The sequence below is a fragment of the Takifugu flavidus genome, chromosome 14 (genome assembly GCF_003711565.1).
Source record: "Takifugu flavidus isolate HTHZ2018 chromosome 14, ASM371156v2, whole genome shotgun sequence".
Taxonomy (NCBI): domain Eukaryota; kingdom Metazoa; phylum Chordata; class Actinopteri; order Tetraodontiformes; family Tetraodontidae; genus Takifugu; species Takifugu flavidus.
Window position 1 is genome coordinate 11,859,909 of NC_079533.1, and position 18,004 is coordinate 11,877,912.

The following is an 18,004-nucleotide window of genomic DNA, read 5'->3' on the forward strand; positions in this document are numbered from 1 at the left end:
TCAGCAGATCAGTACAGAGGAAGTAAGGGTTGTTGCCGCTGCGCTTGAAAAAATCTTCATCATCTATGTCAGTTTAGCCCAACTTGGGGATTTTATTTGAAGTTTCTCCGATAAGTTGTGTGAAACACACAAGCAGGCACACAAACACAGGCTGTGTGGCTGTTGTGGGTCTGGTGAAGTAAGAAGCGACGATTTCAGCAGCGGAAAGCATCAAAGCACACAGAATCCACGAGTCTGCGGATGAGCTATTCATCACCAGACGCGTCAAAGTGAAGCTTAAACAAATACACAAGAAAGCAGAACCACGTGGCAGCACCGTGTGCAGACACGACGGGTCACAGTGATACACCAACTCCTCAAAACACACACAAAAAAAGCGCACAATAGACGAAGAATCCTGATGTTGCTCTGGGTGCAGCGCTTTGTAGCGGCGGCTAGCTTTGCTCGGCTCGGTTTTGGCCAACCTGCGCAGCGCTCTGTTTACAGCACGTTTGGCCCCAGCAGGACCTTCAGGGTCCCACAGAATCTGACTCAGCGTCTCTTTTCGGGCTTTTCAGACGTGCTGTAAACAGGTGCTGATGACGCGGAGCATTGGTTGGTTCCACCAGCACCACTACAGTACCTTGAGAAGGAGGAGGGGGTGCTGGAGAGGTTGGAGGTGTAGGGCTGCCTGAATCCGCAGGGGGACAGGGTGGGGTAGACGGGCTGACCCTGCCTGCCACAGCACAGCAGAGGGGGAGAGACGGCAACGGTTGGCACCTTTTAGCATCACAGGTGAACTTTTACTGAGTGTCAAGGAGATGTTAACTAATAATTCCCTCCTTAACTTGAAATTCGTCCAATTCTCATACTGTTCAACACATAACTAGCCCACTGCCATATGGCAAGAACAAGAACGGCACATGTTCAAGGTTTTGCGATACACGTTAAAGGGCTGAAGTGGAAGGATTAAAGTGTTCGGACACGTCAGATATTGCTACTATAAATCTCTTATGTCACCAAAAGCTGTCCGACCAAAGAGACAGGCACAAAAACAGTTAAAAGAGCCACGAAGAACTTCACGCCTCTGTCTTCGCCGCTACAGAGGCAACTCTAGAAGCTCTTCTAACACCCCCCTTCCCACTGAGACTCTGGATCGGCAGCGTTGACAGCTGTGTGTCAATAGTTGGCTTACCGGCAGCGCAAAGACACTCGCTCGCGCACCGCGGGGGGTCGACAGTGGGGACGGGATGCGAGACGGAGCCTTTGATATGTATAAACCCTCACGACTACCTCTTGAGAGACCCCACCCCCACCACCCCCAACCAACCAACAGCTGATTTCATCCATACGTTACAAAGTATGCGCAGACGGGCTCTCCAATCCACATCCAAAACCGCTCCGTCAACTGTCACACATCTCTCTGTTGTTTCCCATGATGCAGCACCGCTGGTATGAATTGCATATATGTATGATCATTAACGGCGGTGGAAGCTAATAGGGTTACTTACGTAACATAATCCTTGAATCAAAATTGATTTATATGAGTGTAGATAATAAGCCTGGCTGGGGGAAAAAAAAGAGCTAAACACAAAGGCTGCTTAGCACCACAAGCCCCTTCAACACTCGCCAAAGGCCTTAAAAAGATTTGTGTGTTTATCTGACAAAACCCATGTTACTTTCCTTAACGACTATTTGTGTTGCTTTTATTTCATTTGACGTATGAATGCCAAGTGCTGCAGTACCACTGAAATTCATCGGGGGCAGTGTTCAGCTAGGACAACAGTCAAAGCAATGATACAACACAACGAAGAATAGCGTTCCGTTTTGGATAGTATTTACTTTTAAAAGAGCCAAGATGAGATCTGTGGGAGTGGGTTATTTAATGCCAGTTTTAAGCTTAGGAACTTGACAGTAGCACCCCCTGGTGGAAGTATTATTGAACATGCACACCAAATTAACATACATACGTATGATGGAGGTGTATTGTCTCAATTATTAAAAGAGTAATTTAACTTCTGAGGCGTTTATAACTGATGACTGATTTACTTTTAGATGAGCTGCTGATTGGCTGTTTGAATATTACAACCGGTAATTTCGGCAGCACTTTTCCAGAACCACAGTCTGATGAAAACACGAAGCTGCTTTTCTCGTCATTGAACATCACATCTCTCTCTCCTGTCTTTGATGGTCTCCTCCTGTTTCAGCAAGGTCAGATCACAAGCATGAACTAGATCTTCCAGAGCAGCGTTTGACCTCTACAGGCCACCGTTCCTTGAGGGGACAGATGAAGACTCTTACACTCTCAGTGGAGGAGGATTTTAAAGCCCTCTTAATGTTTGCAATCTGAAATAATTCCTGATCCATTCTTTATCGGGGGGAACTTAACCACTGAGCCCAGTGGGATCCTGGGAGGTGGTCGACAAGGGACAAACTGAGACAAATGAGTGAAAAATTAAGCTGACTGGCATTTAACTATCCTCATTCTCAGTTGACAAAGAACTACAAGGGCCCAAAACAAGGAGATAATCTGGGCTAAAGGAGATTAAGGATCAATAATATTTGTAGAATTCCACAGTGAAGTGTCTGAAAAAGACAAAACATCTTGAGAATTACCTCGGGAGCATTACGCATGAAAAACCCATGTAAGATAAGTTTTAGGCCTCTTCCAAATCCTTGTGACATTTGATGTAAGCTTTCTACTGTTCCTGCGGGGGATGGCAACCCGATACTGGAGGTTGTAATAAATGGATTTGCGTTAATCCGTAAATCAGTGCGGGCTTGCACATTATAAGTTCACAATCACACACCGTGAGACTGTGAGCTCGCGATTGGCTCGTAAGTGATAGAAAACCAGAATGAGTGTGGAACAGATGTGTGTGCAACTGTCATTGTCCTGTTGCTGTAATGAAAATTAAAGAAAAAACTATGAATTGGGAATTGAAAAACAATGCTAATATTGCTAGAAAATGCCCAGAAAGACTCAATTAAGAGATTTCTTCGATCCTATGATTTTAACTGCCATTACAAAAATGTAAAAAAGGTGAAGACTTAATAACATTTGTTGTTCTGCTCTAAAGTTTTGTTAAATATTGCAGATGGCCACATTCCTTTTCCTTTAACCTGAGGCTGCTGGTTCAATACTGAGGCCAAACAAAGAGGATCAAAGCATGTGGTTTCCATGCCAACAGGGCCTGGAGTTGATGTAGGTGATGTATGAAATGACCCGGTGTTATAGTGGGAACACGTGTTGTTTCTGATCTGGTTCAATTCATTTGTCTGGAAAAAAGTTACCAGCCAACTGTGATTTTTTTGTTATTAATACAGCTCCATGTATTAGCAATCCACTAGGACAAGCTGAAAAAGGTCCGAGTTAGTGTGCTACCAATTTCAAAGACAAACTAGTAAAACTAGTAATTTAATACTAATATATATATTTATTTATATATATTTTAAATATTTAATATATCACGTTTTAAAGGCTTGCAACTAAATATATATTTTGATTAATTGGATATTACTTTTTTCAGCTGGGAAAAACATTCCCTTACAGGATGTCTAGTTGACAGAGAAAACTACCTTGGATTCCCTTACAGATGTTTTTAATATTAATTTGATTATTATTAACTGATACTTAATTAACACAACGCTAATTATATTTTTTTAAAAGTCTATTTTAATCACAAGGAAAGATCCTCAATCAGCAATCAATAATTTCCTTCCTTCGATGGAACAGAGTGTCGTCATGTGATGGCAAGTAACAAAGGTCAGAATGAGTTCACGCAGTGACTGGCTGGGTCCCGGCAGGTATACGTTTGCCCGTGCACGTGTGTGTGTGCACGGGTAACTCACCAGCTCATGGAGGGAGTGATCTGTCCAACACCGCCTGGAGGGAGGGAGTAGTACCCTGAGAGGTCTTGGGACTGGTGCCTGTGAACACCTAGAGGGGACACACACACACACACACACACACACACACACACACACACACACACACATTAGGTGAGGTCACAACCCCAGGTTATTAGCACTACTATTAGCCTGGGAACCTGGTATTAAACACAAATGTGCTCGTAGCAAAGGTCAAACACATCTGTTCCCATGTGGGGATACTGTGAATGTCTGAGTGTGTGTAGATTCTACCTGCTGTATTGTTTATGTGTGTGTGTGTGTGTGTGGTGTGTGTGTGTGTGTGACCCTTCACTGGAAACCCATGTCGCCAGCTGGGTTCACTGGTTTATTTTATAGAAGCTACTGGCTGGAGGTAACAGTGGAGACACGGGCAGACACACACCCAAACATGCAGACAAACAAACCATTTCAAACGCTCCCATCTAGTTATAGCCAAACGAGAAAAAAAAAGGCTTCCTAACAAAAGCAGCACAGACAGTTCGGCTCTCTGCGCTCGCCGGTAAATATCCCGTCTCAGTCTTTGTGCCCTTCAAAGGAAGTCATTTGTCAACAGGCAGCACCTAGCACTTAGCCCGGCCCCGGCTGCTAACCTGTGTTTGCAGCGCAGGAATGCTGAAGATGACTGTAATTTGGCCACAGCTCCGGGCCTGTTTTTGGGACCCTGAGCCGCTGTAAATCTGGAAGGCAGGAATGTGACTGAGTCGACCTGTCTCCCCCATGTGTCCCACCCCCCCATCTCCCTTCCTTTCCCGTCCTCCCATTGTCCACGCTCTGTTATGACCCTACCTTTATCCTCCTCACCTCACCATTACCTTTAACCTCTTTTCCCTCCTTCCCAGAGTTCCCTGTCCTCTCTTTCAACTAATTTTCTTCCCTCTCTCATCATTTTCTTTCTTTGTTTCCAAAATTTACCCCTTCTTATGATCCCAGCCCCAGGGATGCTGTTCACCCTCCGTAGCTTGTTCTGCTGCATTGTGGGTTATGTAGTGCTGCTATAACTACACTGTCCTTCTCCTTTCTTGTTCATCTTGTGGCGAAATCGCGAAAACTTTCTGTAAGTCACGTTTCTGCTTTCAGAAACGTGTGCGCTTTTGGGAAACCTGAAGGGGGGAAACAACAATTCACAGCAGTAATGGGACAGTTTTCTTTGGAATGCCCCTTGCAAGGCGGCCGTCTAATGACAGCTATGTCAACTATCTCACGGTCTCCTACCTTCGGTGTCTCGGGAACACGTTAGAGGGAAACCGCCTGACTCAACCTGACTGCGAGCTCTGCACGAGCATGCGCGTCTCACCAGAGAGCAGCGGAGCCGAAAATAGTACTCTGACAATGTGCATCGGCGGTTCTAACCACTGAGAGTGTAAGTGCTGCAGATCCGAGCCTTTAAATGAGTTGACGAACAGCCGGTGTGGTGTACATTAAAGAGCCGAAGACCAGAAGAATCTTTGTTCTCTGTTACAGTAAGGGCGGGAATGACTGTTGTGAAAAAAAGTGACAGGAATTGTTACCTTTGTTTTAAAAACAAGCAGAAGTCACAGTAATATGACAAGTGACTTTTTTCACAGCATACAAATACAGACGGTCAAAGCCACGTCCAACATGACTTGTTCTACTTTTCTTATTTGTTACGTTTCGTTACATTAGTCACCGACCTGAAAATGTAACAGGTCGAATGTACACGTGTGAAAATGTACCTCCTTGTTTTAGTTGACGTGAGTCAAAAACCAGTCCCTCAACTAATGATGAGCCTAACACCTCAGCATCAATTCTACTGTGATCCTACAACATCAAATGTTCCATTGGTCCTACTAAAGTTGATGTATGATTCAGCTAATATTTGACGAATGTAGTTGCAAAAGTGAAGATTGGTGGCTTGGTTGAGCATCCGATTGGCTGGTTTAACATCTGTTTTAACGTCACATCTAAACCACCCATGAAAATAATCTTTATAGGATATAAACTATATAATTACAATCAATAATATAAGCAAAACGATTTGAAATTATGAAGATAAAAACCAAGTCCTTTTTTCTGCCTCTTATATGATTTTAAGAGCTGTTTGAGATGACACAATCATGCTAATGAGCACTGCAGGTTTATTTCGCTTCTGCTTTTTCGTCTATGAGGAGCCCTTGATTTACTTCTGAATCTACTATGTTTAACGACAACTCTAACCATAACTGACTGAGCAGCACAGCTGGGTCACACTGTATCGAACATCCCATAATTATGGCGGCAAACCAGTCTTTTAAAACAAAGTTTTTGGGGAAATTTGACAGAAACACAAAGTGAGACTGGCATATTTCCATGGGCAAAGATGTAAGTTTTCTAGTTACCGTGGTAACAAGCATCAGTGGATCCTTTAGGATCGTCACTGTCTTGCGTCGTTAGGCTCCAGCAGTATTGAGAAGTGACTTAACTCTTGAAAGTGACGGTCTACACACGCATATACATAAAATCTGCATTTTACTTTCTAAATGAATATAAAGTTTTAATCTCCCGTGGCAACAGCTACAGAAATTTACAGATTTGAAATCAAAGAGAAAGAGCTGAAAAATGACATCATTGATGGGTCAAGTCCAAAGAGACAATAAATGACATGGTGCGTGTGTGTGTGTGTGTGTGTGTGTGTGTGTGTTTGTGAGCTGTCCTGCTGTCATGGTGCTCTTGTGGAAGTGAAGTCAGCACTCAGATGAGATGATGCTACAAATTTAAGTGCTGCTGCCAGGTGTGTTTTGATGTGTGTGTGTGTGTACGGTAAGAAGCAGGTGGCTAAGTCTGTCATTACTGACTGAGTCACACACATGTACACACACATACACGCAAACGCACACGTGCAGCACACACAGACGGTGTACGCCAGACAAGGAGAGTGCTTTTGTGGGTTTATGGGGATTTCCCGGCAGAAAAGTGCCCCGGGTCAACCATCGACCTTCCCATCAACCATACTTTTCCTCCACTTCCACTTTTCCTCTGTACTTCAGAGGAAACGTTCCTGTTTTCTCATCATTGGTGTCAAAATCCTTTAATCATCCCAATTTGACTCTTTAATCCCAGTTCAGTGATGTCGCGGTCCACCATGAACCCATTATTAGAGTTTTGTTTTTGCATGAAGATGCGTTCGGGGACCTCCTCAGTTAACTACTGTGATACATCTATGGACTGTTTTTATCGTATCCCGACGTGCATGTTGAGGCAGACGACCACCCACCAAGAGTTTGGGTCTGCCCCAAGGTTTCTGCCCCCTCAACGGAGGGTTGCTCCTCAACTCTTGGGTGTTTCCAAACTTCAGTCATGAGAGTTCTGACTCTACATGTTCAGAGTCAGATGGCTTGTGTTGTATATTCACATTCAAACATTAAAAACTGAAAACTGAACTGAATGCTTCTCCATCTGTCTACTGTCATGGCTGCTTTTCTGCTGCTAATGCTACACCTTTAGCCTCATAGCTGTTGGGGGCTTGTGTCTGTAAGGGGAGACAAACCTTATTTGGAGTGTGGGGAAACTTCAATCCTAACATCCCATAATCAGGGCCTGACAAAAGCAACCTTTAGCAACCTCTAAAAGTCTAAAAATATTATTTACGGTGTGCAATGAATGTGTGTGCAGGGCACAATACAGAGAAACTTGTGTTGTGCAGCAATAGCTTGTGTGATTGTCACTATAATTGTTTCCGTGTGTGTGTGTGTGTGTGTGTGTGTGTGTGTGTGTGTGTGTGTGAAGTGGCAGCACGATCTCTGTCAGGCGCTGGCAGTTCTTTGGCTGCTCTTTGGCGGTTTGTTCCTCTGAAGGGACCACCGAGTATACACACACACACACACACACACACCCCACAAACTATTTGCATGTGTGGAGACAAGGAGTGGTGTTCTATTACATGAACACATGTATATAAGGTTGAGAGTGAACAGGAATTAAAGGATAATTAAGAGTGAGTTCATGTCAGATGTGTGCTGATCTATTGCAATGTGTCGTGTTCATCCAACTGTGTGTGTCCGTGCTTGTGTGTGCATGTTCTCACCTGGTTTTTGGCTCATGTCTGCAGGCAGGTGAGGAGGACTCGGACTGAAGTGCTCGTTGCCGTACGGTAGAAGGGAGGAGAGTGGGTGCATCCCGTGAGACTGCTGCACCACCGACACTTTGTTGGACTGTTGGGGGACACACAAAGACCACAGGAGTGAATTTTCTCTTCTCTTCCCAGCTACCTTAAATCAGCATTTAATCTGGAAAAAACTAGAGAATTATTCCAAAAGTTTCGAGGGACGTGCGCTCGCTGACAAATATCTTCTGCTGTGAACGCAACTGAGATAAATCAATAAATATCCCGAAGAAAAGCTCGTGGAGGAGGAAGAGGAGGAGACCCATTTGATCGATCTGAGCCTTTGATGATCGAGTGGGCTTGTCTGCTTTCATGTTCCTGCTTGCCTGCAATAACTTATGTGGAATCTGGTCACTGCTAATGCTCGTCGCATGATGGCTGACACACGATAGATCACGGGGGGCTCAGACGTCGGCTGCAGTGTGTATGTGTATGTGTGTGTGTGTGTGTGTGTGTGTGATCTCTGTGTTTTCCAGTGATAAACCTTCAAAACGTCAGCGAAGACCTAAATTCAGACATTTCTGTGAAAAGTTCGAGTTGTTCATGGAGATGGATGAGGCTGTGAGTGTGTGTGTGACCACTTGCATGAGTTTCTGTTTGTGTGTGTGAAGCGTGTAACATCAACCCTACAGAGGAGCAAATCTCATGCCTCTCACTGGGCCCCCTGCTGAGTTACAAAGTGAATACCTTATCAGTTAGAGTCAGGGCTTATACACTCATTAAAACACACACATGCACACACACACACTTGAACAGCTCCTTTCCTATCCATCAATATCGAATCAACTGCACTACTGGCCAAGCGCGCGCACACACACACACACACACACCCTCATGTGTATGCTGCCCAGCTGCTGGCTAAGATCAAACTGCTAAACCGCTTTTAATGTTCAGACACATGAAAACAAAATGCAGTGCCTCTGCGGCGGCGGAGGGGATGGAGCAGGCGGGGGAGGGGCAGGGATGACAGTAGGTGGTATGAGAGCCAAGTGGTGACGGCTTATTCAGAGATAAGGTGGACTGCAATCATAATAACCTCACGAAGAACTTCAGAAAGACGGAGGAAGAGCCTCCTGGGCGTCTGGCTCGGTGGCCACAACTGCCACTTGATAAGTCTGGTTTTTTTTAAAGAAATGTTTTATGTACATTCCTGTAAGTCTTGGGTGAGGAAATGATGCCGCTCAGGTTGACGTGATCAGCAGTGGAAATTACATTTTGCAGGGAAAACCCCAAAACTGACAGTTTGCGTGCTTTAGCGTCAGAAACTGCAACAAACATCAGCGTTGCTGCACAAGAAATCAAGTGGATTGACTCTGCAGGTTCTGCACATACGTCAGTTGTTGAGGTCTGTGACGCCATTTTTCTGCAACGCTGCAGCCGCCCATCGTCCATTTATGTTTCCTCTCTTCCTCGGGGTAATTAGTCGGTCTTGAAGTGGCTTTAGCTTCCTTTTTTTACTCACACCGACTGAGATCACTCATTTAACCCATAATTATCAACCCCTCTGTATTTAAGGAAAAATCCCCCCCCCATCCGCACCCCTCTGCACACACACACACACACACAAAACCACGCAACTTATGCTAGATTATCCGGGGCCGACAAGTGCGTGCACGCTCCTGTGAGACGCACGATCGCCAGGGATTGAGTAACACTTAAAGCCTCTTTGCAATGGCAACGTGAGGAAGAAGAAAGGAAAAGACACACGTTCAGGTGCAAACACACACAAATAACAGAAGAACTTCGGCCCTTCGAATTCCAGGACGGAGCTGACCGACAGGGAGGGATCTATTTTTTGTCTTGGGCTCATTTGTGTTTACTGTTGAAAGTCAGAGAGCAACTATTCAAAGACAAAAAACATTGTATCAGGAAAAAAAAAAACCCTGAAAAATCAAAATGTCCAACAGCAGCGACGTTTCCTGCACTTTAGCTGCAACGATCAAGCTCCTGCTGCAATTTCCCACCAGGTCTGTGTCACACTTTTAAGTGTCCCCAACAAAAACACAGAAAAGCAGGAATAAAAGAAAAACAGAAGCAAAACAGCAAGTATTTCTACACCCCCCAAACCCAAGGCATCCAAATACTCACTATAGCGGTGCTAAATAACAAATGCCCTAGTTTTATTGATTATATCAAAGACTTAATTACATCAAAGATGCGATTACTTCACAAAGTCCAATGAGATGCCCACAGCCCTTTACGTGCACTCGGGGACGGAGAACACGTCTCCTCCGTCTCTCTGTAGTCTAATTTCGCTTGAAAGGCCTTTGATTTCTCGGGCGTATTGTTGCTGCCTTTTATCTTCGCTCTATTTGAACGGGAATCTGCTGCTGAATACAGGAGTTAATGGGATCTCGGACATCACTTGTTTGTAATGGTGGCCCTCCACCTTGACCCTGACACACATACACACAGACACGAACACCGGCTTCTGCCTGCACCTCTTTTGGAGGACCTTTTGCTGATAAAACATCTCTAATGTATTCTTTAGTTTTCAGATGACACACTAAGTACATCCACCTCTTTTCATATTTGAAGCGGAAATTAAAGCCCCCCCTTCCCCACCTTCAAGAGTGCTTTTGAGTCTAATGTCTTTAATCTCAAATTTCATGGAGATGGCACGTTCAAAATGCTCATTTACTCCCTTTCTTCCAGTTATTCCTGTTCCGCTGCCACAGAAATGAAACAAGTGAATAATTATAACGCCATTCCCGGCCTCTGCGAATTAATTGTGGGGTTCTCACCCTTCTGAGTGGCTCAAATCAAATAGCTATTGGGGGACCAAGAGAAGTCAGCATCTTGCTGGGTAGCGTTAGCTTGTTGCTACATAGGATGACCAAAAGTAGAAAGTGTTAGCATCGGTTGTTTTTGTCCCCAACTTGTGTCAACGGGCGCACCAATAACTGCACCCAGCACCACAGGAGTCCCTCACCAGTGCACCAGTATAGAATATATTGCACCATATCAACTGGTTATGGTTCGCGGTGGCCAGAGCCCAGATGTTTCAGCGGTTTTTGCCCGCTTCTGTGTGTGTGTGCGTGTGTGTACACAGGCCCCAGTTCGAGCAGGAGTGTCTTTTTGCATGTGCACCCCAGGGTGTGTCCTTGCACACGTGCACTCATGCATGCATTTGTGTGTATCTGTGTGTAATTGGGGAGTGGGCAGACATGTCGTGGGGGTGTTTGTCCGTTTTTTAAACATAGCTGCGTTGTTATGGTTGCCTTTGCTTTGATGTCACCAAAACCACCAACTAAGAGGTTCTCATTTCGGGCTCCTGACTCCTGAGAGGGCAATGACTTCCAGATTGGGAGACCTCCTCACCAGTCTGGGGCGGGACAGGCCTTGTGTGTGTGTGTGTTTGGGGGGGGTGTGATATTACCAGACAATAATTAAATTTGGCATAGTTGATGTGGCAGAGAAGCTATAAATAATATAAACTTTATTCTTGCATCAATGGCTTTTAAAAAAAATCAGTAAAAGCTGATTTTTTTTTCAGGTCTGGTTTGTGTTCACATCCATATTTGCTCGGGCAAACTCGCGTTTCCTGTCAAATAGTTTTCAGTTCATTTTTTTAGCACATATTTAGCAGATGAACGGCTTCAAAACGGAGTCAATTTACCACTGTTTACATTTATTTCTGATAATTCTAATCATGATTAAAACTTTTCCATTCCGTCGTGGCATTGAACATTAATCGGGATTTTTGACCTCTGTGTATATGGGTTCCTGCCCTCTGACCTCCTCATGGGAAACATCATTGCATTGCACAAATGAGATGAAAGGATGAGTAAACGACGATAAAATCTACCATCTACCCTGACATGAGTGATGCCATGAGAAACAGCTCAGCAGATGAACTAAAAAAAGCCATTCAACATTGGGTTTTTGGTTAATTTTATGGCAGGAATGGAACCTGAGGTTGTGTTCAGCAGCGATGATTCAACAACGATGGGAGTGTTGTAAGCTACACTGATGGGATGAAAACACGAGAATGAAAAGTCCCCTTCATTTCACTTTTTTAACTAGATTACTGCAGAACAATGTGGAAAAGGTCAATTTACATAGAAACATTTGTTTCTACATTTTTGATGATTCAATGTTCCCTCACACTTAAAAAAGGTATTTGCTTTTGACTGTCCTACTTTGTCAAAATACCCCATAATCAAAACTACCCACACCCTAATGCTAAAAAAAGGCTGCTGAGGCTCGACATGCTAAGTGGCACCACTAGAAAGGTGGTGAGAACTAACATTACCATGTTTTTTTCAAAAATTAGATTTCTAATCTGCTTAGCCTGATTAATTGACATTTGTACACCACAGAAGACAGGAACCCTCTTTAAGACACACTTCCTCCAGAGTTTGGTTAATACACACAGTAGCGCCAGTTGAAGCTAGTGCGAATTATCTGAAAATCTCATAAATGCATCTATCTTTTTAAACTATTTCAAGAATGAAACGCAAAGCAAATCTTTTTTCTCTTCTTCTTAAAGTCCCCCTCCATAAGTAATGCGGTCCCTGAGATGACTGAATTTGTTTCAGTCGCTCACTCATTCTGAGACATTTCCTGCGTTGACGACAGCTTTCACTTACCAGCTGAGGCTAAATACCAGACAAAATGGGAAATGCCAGCGCATATAAAACCCCCTGCAGTGATGCGTTTTCTGTCATTTATTGCACAAATATGGCCACCACAATAAAAGAAACACCAGTCACAAATGTGAACGTATAAAATCGAATTGAATATATGAAAAAGATAAAACGACGGGGAACAAAAAATTAAAAACAAAGATTTTTTTGTGTCTGGGAAGCAGAAGCACTGTGACTATACATCTACTGAAGATCAAAGCACTGGCAAAGATGAGACTATAGATCTACTGCTTTTTCCCCCTTTTTTATGGAAGCAGAGGACTCAGGCGGCTCACGAGCTTTGTGCCCTCTGGTGCCATCAGTTCACTTCACGTGCGCGGTGATTTCTGACTGATCCACCGCTTTGAAGTTTGTATCGAAATAATCGCGTCCCATTAGCGTGTTGCGGGAGCGTTGGAGGCCTCGCTAAAGAAATAGCCGGGGGGACACAGCAAGCCGAATGGCCTTCTCTCTCTCTCCCAAATACATAGAGAAATCTATATGTTTCAATCACATACACAAACTTATGAGGCAATATACATATTAAAGGGAAACTGCTTTTTGAAAATAAATGTGTTTTTCCTCAGACATTTGAATTATGTTAATATTTCACACCCCTGTTATTCACTTCATCATAAGATGAATGCATTTCTTTGCAAATGTGTGGGGGTGTTTTTGGTAAACTTCCAATGATTTTAATCAGCAGTGACCTCGCTGTGTCACACACTCATGATCGCAGCTCTGGCTTTGTGAGGACTTTCACTGACGTAATTCAGGCCCCAGCAACCTCACCATAACCCTCACAACTAAATGCCTAGACCCAAACCTTTACAATGGCATGACCTTAATCTTAGCCCACTTACAATTTTCCATGTGACTTACATCAGATTGACCTCACATCCCAAAATGTCCTCATTTTGCAGATGAAATGCATAACTGGTCCTCACTATGTAACATGTACCAGAACACGCACACGCACACACGCGCACACACACTTTTTATCTAATGCAGTAATAACGCTGCAGTACACACATCAGGTCAGTTGGTGGAGCTCACATCTTTATATGCTAACTAAATAAGAGAAACATGATCAAAGGGAAACAGTCAGAAGATACGGAACAGAAAATCACCAGATGACATCAGGAAGAAAACAGGTGCCCGAGGCTACTGTCCTACCCATTGTCCTTTCATCATCTCTCACGGAAATCAGGCAGTACCACTGTTTAAAGCGCCTTCGCTCACCAGAGATTATGGTCGTTACTACCGAACACCTCTGACAGTCGGGTGTTTATCAACCTGATGACCACGGGCCACAATTGAAGCGGACACACGACACTTTTCTTGTCTCGTCAGATGTGAAGCATCCAGACAGGCCACCTCGAACCCTTTCTGAAGGTCGTGTTTGTCTGGATTTGCTTTAGTTTCGAGGCCCCTTTTGACGAATCTTGACTCCTGTTTCACCCTCTTCTTTTTCGCCTCCCTTTATAGCCTGAGAGGGCTGAATGAAGTGAATCTTCCTGAAGAGGATTTCACAACTCAAGGCCAACACTGATGACCGAGTCTTTGAACACATAAAATCATTCAGTGTTCATAATGTGTAACTGTCAAGGCTGCAGCCTGAATCATCCATCGTACTTTTAATTTGAGGGGGGGGGCTATTTTCCTTTTGAAACTTTTAGGACTAAACAATGATGGAGAAGAATGGAACAGAGGGAAAACCGTTGATGGACTGATGGAAATGCAGGCAGGGCTGGGTGCTTTCATGTTCTAATTTATTCTTTCTGATGAATTCCATCTACCCTAGCGGCTGATGTGCTGCGCGCTCCTCCTTCCCAGCAGCCCTTGCTCCCCTGAACCGTTTACCTCCGCCAGACCACCTGCCGGGCAGGTCCCCTGACACCGAAGCCGAGACTAAAGAACACAACCACCTAGCATGTTTTGTAGACTCTTGACGGTGTATAAATAGCCACGGTCAACCTGCATAGAGGCATTAAAATGATCGTGTCGTGATTGTGAGGTGCGCGTAACTAAGTTGACCCAATATTTCCATAGGAGACGTCACCGGGGCCAACATACTGCGGTTCGGCTCAATATCTGAGTTTCCGCTGGTGAGTTGTAGTGGATCATGGGAGCGTACCGGCAGCGGGCTGGCAGGAATTTGCAGTGAGTCTATTTTTGATAGATCGGACAGAATTGGACGTGAACTCCCTGAACAAATTACATGGTGAATCTGTGCGATTGTCAAAACAAACATCTGACACCGACAAGGGTGCCACCTAAAAAAAATAGCAACAGCCAGTATGGATGTGCAGGAAATCAGCACAAAGGGATCGTTGAGCCAGATCTGATGAGCAAAATGACACAAATGTAAAATTGTATGGAAATCGGAGGTTAACATTTGTCAACTCTGGTTTTGGCTAACGTTTCGCCTTATTTGCATGGAGGTCATGAGATCGCAACCCCAGAATTATGTTAAAAAATTAAAAAAAGGTAAGGTTAAAAAAGGACACACACACAAACACACACAAACACACACTACTGGTTAAAATGATGAAATAAAGAAATGAAGTGTTACGAAAGTTCTTTCAACGCATGCGAACATTAGAGGAGCTGAAATGCGTCCAAACACCTGGAAAAACAGCTTTCGCTTCGTTCAACTTTCATTTATGGTTGTAAGTGGTTGCCACCACAAATGGTTTGGCCTGGTCCCGGGAGAGACGCCGTGCAATTCTGTTACACAGCTGCACTGATGTCCAGGAGCGACGCACAGAAGCTCAGAGAGGAGGAAGTGTGTAAAGAAATTAGTAATAACAAGTATAAACGTTATTAATTGTAAATGTCAATGGCTGTTTTACGTATACAGACAGTTGTGCCCCTTTCTAAAGCTAAGAAACGCAATCTTTTCTTTTTCTTGGTACAGAAAGATGCATTTCTTATGTTAGGCAAAGATCCTTTTTGTAGTTTGACTGGCTTGAATTATAGATAGGAGATGCGAGCCACCCGCTGCTTGTTTGTTTGTTCAAAGCTCTGAGTAAGCAGAGGGATGAAAGATGAGACGGGATACGACGGAGGGGAGAATGAATCAGAGAGAGAAGGAACAGCAGCAGAGAAAGGCGCCGCTGCTTCCGAGAATTCTAAAAAAGGACAGAAAAAGAACTGAAGGATGAAGACGAGAAGGTAGAATGACTGCACCTGGTGGAAGCCCACACAGGGATCTTTCATTCAACATGACTTCAACAACATCCACACATGACAAACAGGAAAATTGAAGCACTTCCAGCAGATAAAAAGAAGATCTGAATTAGGAACTAAATCTGGGATCATCGCGATGACACACATCGGCACCATCACGGCGGCAGAAAACATCCCCGTTAGGACGTCACCATACCCGCAGCCATAATTGTTTGTTGCCGTGCACCGCCTGACATCATTGACCGCCCGTCCCTGCCCTGGTGGTTCTTCTTAATCCAAGGGGGAACCCTGCTTTGCCCATCCAGATCACATTACACAGGGCCCGGGGCTCTGATGTGGCTTCAGATAGAGAGCGTACAAACCTCGGCCCACAACCACGCGGCCCCGCTCGGCGCAGGCCTCATCCTGCGGTCTCCACGTTATGAAAGAATATTTTTCAATGCCTTATACATTCCCTTCCTATACACCTCCCACATGTTGTTCTTACTTCCATGAGGTTTTAATATGGAAGATGGTGTGGAAAGTGTGTCATTGGCTGTGCGCTGTTTCATCGGGTTTCACCTCTGCACGGAAAATTCCAGTGAGTTCTGCCAGGAAGGTCGGCAAATAAGTAATCGATATCTGGAAGAGGTTATTAATGAAGTTTTTCCCCTTTAAACAATCATGAAAAGTTAAAGAAAAATACAGTTTGTGGCACCTAAGTTCTGTGTATTACACATTAGCACGATTCAGTCCATTTCACTTAGCATTAGCCTAACACCAAAATAAGGTTTCAGATAAAAAGTACAGCTCACCCTATGGAAAAGTGTGGTTTGGATCATCACTTAACTATATATATGATGGATCATCACCAAGGGGGTATTATAACACCATAGCAACATAGCACACAGCCCCATGCTAATGGTTTTAATGCTAAAAGCCTGACATGTGCTGAATTTCTGACCAGGAGTTAATTCTCTGCTGGTCAACCATCAGAGTGATTTTATGTAGCTTAGCACAAACTGTTGCTACTACAGATCCCTTTATGTTGGGAGCGTTCCCAATTATTACCAGAAAAACAGATTCGCATTTAATCCATGCATGAGAACAAGGAAAACCCTGGCATCTGCTCACACCGTCGCCAGCCCCTCGCTGTTTCATCCAGCTTCCTTCAGCACATCAATTAAATCTCTTCTCTTTGGCCGGGGCTGGCACCATATTAACACCTTCCCTTTCTCCCTCTGAACAAGGTGCTCTTTAATCTTTGGGGGATGTTTTCCATTGATGGACTATTGATTTGATGTTGCTGCTTTTATCTCCAGGAACTCAAAGAGGCGTTGGGGCGAAGACACACGCTCCATGTGCTCATTTGTGCGAACTGCTGCCCTGCTGTGCAATCTGTCCAGACATGGCAAACAACTCTGAAGATATACTGTCGCCGTCCGTGAACGCTCCTTCTTTTGGTGTTTTTTTTGGATCTAGTTGCATTCAAAAATATATATATATATTTACATAAAGAAAACCAAAAATAGAAAAATCACAAATGCAACATCTCCAAATAGTAAGGTCCTCGGCGGGACTGCAGGGCTAAAAAAGAAGGGGGAAAAAAACCAGTTTCTCTATTTAAATCAAAAGTTTTAAATGCAAAACAGGGCTGGAAAAGCTGAAAAGGGGGTTGAGGTCTTTTAAAAAAGGCACAACTCCATCTAAGTCTTGTGTACGTTGGGAGAGAGAAGCGAGGGCGCTTCCATCCAGCTGACCACACATGTGGAGAGTGTCCAAAACCCTGCAGAGCTGCTGTGTTCCACCACAGAGCTACACGCTCGGGCCCAGGGGGCCTTACTGAGCGGCAGCATCAGAGAATATCACTCGCCACAAACCAAACTTAGGCCAAAAATGCTCTCTGTCTATACGGTATATAAGTTTGAAATATATGCGTGTGGTTGTAATATATCTATATATCACTTCACGTTATTTAAAAAGCCAGGTTGCGTTCAGGGTCCTCCTGAGAGCCTGTGGTTGGACACTATATGAAATATATGCGTGTGGTTGTAATATATCTATATTTCACTTCACGTTATTTAAAAAGCCAGGTTGCGTTCAGGGTCCTCCTGAGAGCCTGTGGTTGGACACTATATGCCCAGCAACAGGGGTTGATATTCCATCGATCATGCTAATAACATGTTAACTGGGCCGCAGCTTGTAATTATCACTC

At 44.1% G+C, this 18,004-nt stretch overlaps 1 protein-coding gene across 10 annotated transcripts in view; it reads right to left on the bottom strand.

Moving 5' to 3' along the window:
• The window catches only part of tcf7 (transcription factor 7), a 36,869-nt gene that overhangs the window by 7,793 nt on the left and 11,072 nt on the right, over window positions 1-18,004 (bottom strand). For all 10 annotated transcript variants that reach the window (XM_057053906.1, XM_057053898.1, XM_057053897.1 and 7 more), the window contains exons 4-6: window positions 7,913-8,039; window positions 3,832-3,919; window positions 623-715 (exon numbers count right to left, since the gene is read on the bottom strand). In XM_057053906.1, coding sequence (XP_056909886.1) covers window positions 623-715; window positions 3,832-3,919; window positions 7,913-8,039 — 308 coding nt within the window. The remainder of the gene's footprint in view (window positions 1-622; window positions 716-3,831; window positions 3,920-7,912; window positions 8,040-18,004) is intronic.